General features: G+C 48.1%; 1 protein-coding gene across 1 annotated transcript; it reads left to right on the top strand.

The window, feature by feature from the left end:
- Nucleotides 1-258: 258 nt before the first annotated feature.
- Tcf21 (transcription factor 21) lies at nt 259-2,456 on the top strand. Its single transcript, XM_052750621.1, has 2 exons — nt 259-708; nt 2,367-2,456. Exons 1-2 carry the CDS (start codon nt 259-261, stop codon nt 2,454-2,456), a joined length of 540 nt encoding a protein of 179 aa, XP_052606581.1.
- The last annotated feature ends 4,460 nt before the right edge of the window (nt 2,457-6,916 follow it).

The following is a 6,916-nucleotide window of genomic DNA, read 5'->3' as shown; positions in this document are numbered from 1 at the left end:
GTGTTCACCAAATTCCTCGGCGCTCTCTCACTCTCCATTAAAGCCAGGACTCCGGGGGTGGGGAAATAGCGCCCTGGTTTCCCTGTCTCAGGATCCCCTGTGGTCGCTTCCACAACTCTGCGAAGGGGAAGCTGTGAGACCAAGCTGCCAGATCCCCACTCGAACCCCCAACACACGAAGTGGCAGCTCCATACCCTTTAAAGACCCTTTAGTTCCAGTGTCTCTCTCTCTCTCTCTCCCCTCCATCCCCCTCTAAACATGTCCACTGGCTCCCTCAGCGATGTAGAAGACCTTCAAGAAGTGGAGATGCTGGAATGTGACGCCCTGAAAGTGGACTCCAACAAGGAGTTTGTGACTTCCAACGAGAGCACGGAGGAGGGCTCCAACTGCGAGAACGGGTCTCCACAGAAGGGTCGCGGCGGCCTGGGCAAGAGGAGGAAGGCGCCCACCAAGAAGAGCCCGTTGAGCGGGGTCAGCCAGGAGGGGAAGCAGGTCCAGCGCAACGCTGCCAACGCGCGCGAACGGGCCCGCATGCGGGTGCTGAGCAAGGCCTTCTCCAGGCTCAAGACCACCCTGCCCTGGGTGCCCCCGGACACCAAGCTCTCCAAGCTGGACACGCTCAGGTTGGCGTCCAGCTACATCGCGCACTTGAGGCAGATCCTGGCCAACGACAAGTACGAGAACGGTTACATTCACCCAGTCAACCTGGTGAGTTCCCCCTCCTCTCCGCTGGCTGGGCCTGGGGACCCGGGTGATCCCCTGACACCTTGGCCACCGCCGGCCTACCACTTCTGGGGACCTCCGTGCAGGCTCCACGCAGCCAGCGCCCTGGCTCTCTGCGCTGAGTGCTGCGAGCCCGCGAGTGATTTGTGCAAGGGTTTGACGTGGCACCCCATTAAGGGATTTCCGAGGGTATTCAGCTGGCAAGGACGAGGGATCCCCGCGAAGGGTGCCAGCGCCATTTCCGCTGTCATGAAACTGACAAGATGCTGAGCACCCAGAAGACATCTGACTATGCCTCTTTTAGCTGGGAGCAAGACTTAAGTTCCCTTCTGACTCTTGTAAACATCCAACTCTGTCCTATGCCCGGGTATATTTAAGACTATTAAATGCAGACATATTTATGTCCCTCCACCTCCATAACTGTCCACGCAAATCCCTCAGCTACTTAAATATTCTGTGCTTGACTAAGTCGATTACCATTTTTAAATCCCAGAAATTCCAGCCACTGTCCACATACGCAGTAAATCCGCTCAGGTCTTCGTGTCCTGAATAGTATTGCAGTCGTAGGTTTGATCAGTCACAATGAAGAGCGACTTGATTTTTACCTTAATAACTCGTGTCCACCAAGCCTAATTTTTAAAAATCAAATGCTCATTACTGAACCAATTTTCTTAGAGCCGTTTTACTGTTTAGGGTTTTTTTTTTTTTTTAAACTTCCTCTTTCGTTTGATTTTATTTTAAAACGTGCAGGCTCTAAAGAACACGCCACCTTTTACTAGGACTTTTGTTTACTTATGATAAGGACGCGATATCCCTCAGGCCAGCACTTACAGAGAGGCTTGAGTTGTCTCCCTCAGCTGCCCTCAGGAACTGGGGGAGGGGGTGCTAAAACACATTTTGCCAGGAAAAATATTTTCCCTCCAAATAAAAGTTTATTTTTTTTAGTGTGATGAGTAGCCGTTTTTACAGTCTAAAACTAGAATGAGATTATCGATCAGAACATTTTTAATTGCTGCTTCTTTCATCTTTAAGTATTAAAAGAAAAAAGAAAAGTTGAATTCTTTTCATTATATAACAGCCCGGGGGGGGGGGGGGGGGGGGGGAGAAGAAAGGAAAGAGGCGAGCTTTGCTTTCTCTGGAGTAGAGGGATCTTTAATAAAATGCCACTATGTCTTTTATTAACAGCACACACTCCTCCAGGGATACTGACTGGCTTAAAGTTGTGGTCATAGCTAGGACTGCACTGGGGGAGAAATGGAAGTCTATAAAGGCGAGAAGGCCAAGGATGCTGGACCAGTGCCTCCGTAGACCCTCAGCAGCAGCCTGGAGTTAGGGTAGTAATCCTCCCCATCCCTGCTAAGACTCCTAGAGTATCTGCCTTGAGGTTGTGGCTGAGGGTTCCACTCAGAACCCAGGATGAGACCTCTTTAGCAGTAGTTCTAAAAGTCCACTACCACCACCACCACCACCACCTGGAGGGGTTTGCTTTATCCTGCCAGGCACTAACACACCTAGTAAACTGCAGATCCCTGCCCTCCAGGCTCCTAGCCCTCACGCAGGCGCCCCTCCTGTAACTGGGGCTCCGGCTGACCCCTCCCCCTGTCCAAGAGTACTTACCTCCTCCTCCCTCTTCTGTGTTGCAGACGTGGCCCTTTATGGTGGCCGGCAAACCCGAGAGTGACTTGAAGGAAGTGGTGACCGCCAGCCGCTTGTGTGGAACCACTGCGTCCTGACCTTGGAGGTGCGAGTCTGGGAACCGTGCGCTCCGGGGGCAGTGGGCCAGCGAGGGCGACGACCCCTGCCCTCCCCTCCCCTCCCCGTCTCCGCTGCAAGCCTTGCGTCGCTCCTCTCCCCATCTCACCCCGCGAGAACACTTAACCGCGACGAGGAGATTCGTTTCCAAACCAAAGGAGACCAACTGTACTTACAGATTCCCATCTATTTAACTTTATTAACTTCTGCCATGGATGACTGCGAGCCTGGCTGGTCCAAGTGCAATATGTAATTATATATATATATATATATTATATATATAAATAGATAATAAGAGCCTATCAATGTGTATCTTTTGTACAATATGTTGTAAAATGTAGATCATAGAATAGCTGACTTTGACAGTCACATTTTATAAAGTAAGTCACTCAAAGAAATATATATTTTTTTCAAACAGGTTTTGCTACTTTCGGAAATAAATCTTTCTTTATATTGCTAAAAAGCCTAGGCATTTGGTGTGATTTCTTTTAAAAATCTGTGAAGAACAGTGGAAAGTATGTGAATGTTTAATGATTTTTAAAGGTGGTTATTTAATCCAAACTTCTAATAAAAGATTAATTCTATTCCCACTAGGAAAAGAGAAGCCATGTTTCCCACCGAAAATTTTTAAGAGTTCTTCTTCCCACTAAAAAGCATTATAACTGTAAATAGTGAATAGGGTTACAGTCATCCAGTCACACAGACCCGAGGACAACGAAGAAAAAGAAAATCCAGTTCTCCACTATTTTACAGTGTAGCTGTTCAGAAGAGCGGGGGAAATAAACTGTACGAAAGTTTTATAACTTTCTGTGTGAGGCTGTGATTTAAAAAAAAAAATACCTGCTTGCAAACCAGTGAAAAAGGAATTGGAGCTACGTGTGAATTCCAAATGCAGAAGATATTTCGCTTGTTTCCTACTGATAATTAATTAATTGCAACACTAAGCGTGTGAGCCTGCTTTTTCGGGTGCGGTTACTCCTTGCATTCAGCTCAGGCCAAGACTTCCGGCCGGCCGGATCTTAACTTAAACATCTTCCCGGCTGAGGAACAGCTCATTGGGGAAGATTAGGTTGAGATAAACATAGAGGCGAGGCCGAGGAGCCTGGGACCCTGCTGCCTCTGCCCCAGCGCAGCCCGCCGAGGCGATGCGCCAGATGCCACCGCGGCTGTTTAATGTTCGGGGTTATGACCGCAGTGTTTACAAGACGCCCTCGGTTATTTATACTGTTATCCCTCGCAGAGGCCTTGAAACTTCCGCTGCGCTTGCTCTTTCGTTTCAACGCCCCCCACCCGCCCCCCACCATTTCTAACTGGGTTTGGTACCTAGCATTAGGATAACTTCCTCTCCTGCGCTTACACCTCCAGCCAACCCCAAAGGCCACGCGGGGCGGAGCCGTCCTGGAAACATCTACCCCACAGCCTTGTCCCTCCTGGGAAGCCACCGCGCCACCAAGGCAAAGCTCCACGGCTAGTGACTCTTCCTCCACGTCCTTTGCACACTTGCCTTGGAGGGTATTTCAAGGTGTCTGTCAGGCGACTCCCCTGACCCCCTCCCAACTTGACTTTCAAGAGCTCAATTCAAACTCTAGGAGGTGCTACCTGCTCACACTCAGAAGCACAGTCCTCACCAAGGACTGATCCAGAGATTCTGAGGGAAGGAAGGTTGGTGTCACCACCATGACTCACTTACGTGTGCGCGGTTAGCCCAGCAAGCGTTCCCAAGTTTCTAGTCACGTTTTTTACAAACCAAGTAAATTCTTGACATTCTGAGCACTTTGCGCTGGCGACCCCGCAGAACCCTAGCTTCTTTCCCTTTCTCTACTATTACAAACGTTTTTTAAAGCCGTTGTTTCTCTTACTTATAATCCGAAGCCTTGACTTGAGGAGAAAGGTTATGAGAAACCAAAGTCCTGGTTCCACACGGGGCAGTTTCCTCAAAGGGCCAGATCCTCTTTTCTCTTCCTTGCAAGTAAAAATGATGATGACGTTAGGAATAACTGGATTTGTATTCTCCTCAGGGAGTGCCTTTTAATACAACTTTTAATTAATTTAATTGAGCTTTTAATACAACTCAATGAGATTATAATATGTGTGACCTCTCTGTGACAGACAGGACCCAACAAATAAATATCCAGCACTTGTATGAGTTGGCAGGTGTCTATGCTACACCCAAACTGAAAATGTTTGAGGCAGGAAGCTCAAATGTGTGTTTTTAATGCACTGGCGATGGTCTTTTGATTGCACAGACTGAAAAGTGTCTCCTCAAAGCAGTGACCCCCCCATACGGTTCCACCTCTCTCTGGTGTTCTCTGGATTTGTCCAAAACTGTCTCCCAAGATGACTCCCACAAAACCCTAAATCCAGAAAATTTCGGTGAGCAAAGACAGAGCTCAAGATGATGCTAACATCGAGTGATAGGGACAAACGTTCCTATCAAGGGGTTCGGCTGAGCTCTGGGTCTGGACAGAGTTGTGTCCTCAGAGCTAGAGACTGGATGGGATGAGTGTAAATTCTGAGAGCGAATAACTGGATTTGGGCTTCAAATACTCCCTGGGAGTGAGTGTGCTTGTGTGCTTTATCTATCTATCTATCTATCTATCTATCTATCTATCTACTTATCTATCTACTTATCTATCTATCTATCTATCTATCATCTATCCATCTATCTATCTATCTATCTATCTATCTATCTATCTCTACCTCTATCTCTCATCCATTCACAGCCTAAACATCTCTGTCACTACCCCCTTCTATACCAGATGGTGCCCACACTCACCATGCTCATCTTCCCCGAGCCTCTTGCTCTCACAGCTTCCCCCAAAGTGTGCAATTCCTTGGCTGCCTGGTACCCAGCCTAGCTCCCTGTGCCACAACTTAATATGCAGTGGGCCAAGCAGGAATAGTGGACACCTTTCCTCCAAGCCAGAAGAGCTGAGGGTGAGGGATGAGGAGCGGCATGTGACCTTTAAGCTGTGAAAAAGTATCTTAGAGATAGCACTTTCAGAAGGACCGGTCAAATAACCAAATCACTATAGCCATCTGGAAGGAAAATGAAGCGCTTCCAAAAGTTCTCAGACACAGATTCGTAATGTGGCAGTGAATGACACTCTCCCTCCCTCCCTCCCTCCCTCCCTCCCTCCCTCCCTCCTAGCCTCCCTCCCTCTCTTTCTTCCTCTTTCTGCCAATGCTTGTAAGACTTACAATTTTCATAAGTGATACAACGTACTTTTAGCAGATTTGCCCATAGTCAAATCGAAGACCTACTCCAAAAGTAAGAGTAAACAGAGCTCCAGCATTCACTGGTTATATATATATATATATATTCCTTAGTGAACACCACCCAGGTGACTTTGAAGCCTGCTCTGCTTCCGTGAGTTCTCATCCTCTAGAGAGACTGATTCTGGAGGTATGGAGCAGGAGGTCCTAGAATTGGTGTCACTCACTAGCTTCTGCTGGTGGTCTGGGGACACTTAGAACTGAGATTTGAGATGTTTAATTAGAGAAACAAAAAGGCAGCAAAGCAAAGGAAAAGCGTGTGTGTGTGTGTGTGTGTGTGTGTGTGTGTGTGTGTGTGTAATGTATGTATATATATAGTAAATACCTATTGATAACTTAAAAGTTTCTTTCCAATAGGATCTCCATCTTTTAGGTACAAATTGAATCATGGTTATGTGTGTATGCTTGTGTGTGTGTGTGTGTGTGTGTGTGTGTGTGTGTGTGTGTGTGTGTGTGTGAAGAGGCTTCCAGTTCCGGGTTCTAACTTAATTCAGTTTTCTGTTCACTCTAGAGTAACAGGCATCTAACTGCCGGGCTAGAAATCAAGTCTCTCATCCTCAGAAAACACGAGATCTGTCCTAGGGATGTGGCCCAATAGTGTGGGTGCTCATCTCGTGCCCTCGAAGATAAATTCCAGTTATTAGTCGATGAATTCATTTCAAACCTGGGTAGATTAGAGGCTGGATTCCTTAGACCCCTACGGAAGAAAGAACTCTGGGCACCGTAGACTTACACTTCTTGCAAGAGATTCCCTCCGCTCAATCCCAGATCTGCAGATACCTGCCTCACTCGGGTGGAAAAAGTCGGGCTTGTTAGGATTCAGCGCCCTGGGCTTCAGGAAGTAGGAAAGTGATTGAGTGCAAGTCGTGACGCCAGGGGTGAAGGCGAGCAGGGGGTGAGCGCAGCGGGGAGGAGGGAGGGAGGAGGAGAAGGGGAAGGGAAAGACTATTCCAGTTTTACAGTCTGGAAGAGGGCTTCACGGAAGATGGAAGGGGAAGGAGACTTGTGTTCCCAGCCTGAGAGTCCACAATGTCTTCTCCATCCCTTTCCGGCTGCGGTCTTAGGACAGCTGCTGCGTGTCCCGCTGCGGACACACCCCAAGTAGAGCCTCAATCCAGGGAAGGTTCTAGGTCACTGCGGTACAGAGGGACACGCGAGCTGAGCA

The sequence above is a fragment of the Peromyscus californicus genome, unplaced genomic scaffold, assembly GCF_007827085.1.
Source record: "Peromyscus californicus insignis strain IS unplaced genomic scaffold, ASM782708v3 Scaffold_22__1_contigs__length_63687245, whole genome shotgun sequence".
In the NCBI taxonomy this organism is placed as follows: Eukaryota; Metazoa; Chordata; class Mammalia; order Rodentia; family Cricetidae; genus Peromyscus; species Peromyscus californicus.
The sequence above is the reverse complement of the archived record's forward strand: the minus strand, read 5'-3'. Positions and strand labels throughout refer to the sequence as shown.

Coding starts and splice junctions, on each gene's coding strand:
- Tcf21 (XM_052750621.1), top strand. CDS start 259: ATGTCCACTGGCTCCCTCAGCGATGTAGAAGACCTTCAAGAAGTGGAG. Junction 709..2,366: donor ACATTCACCCAGTCAACCTG/GTGAGTTCCCCC, acceptor TCTGTGTTGCAG/ACGTGGCCCTTTATGGTGGC.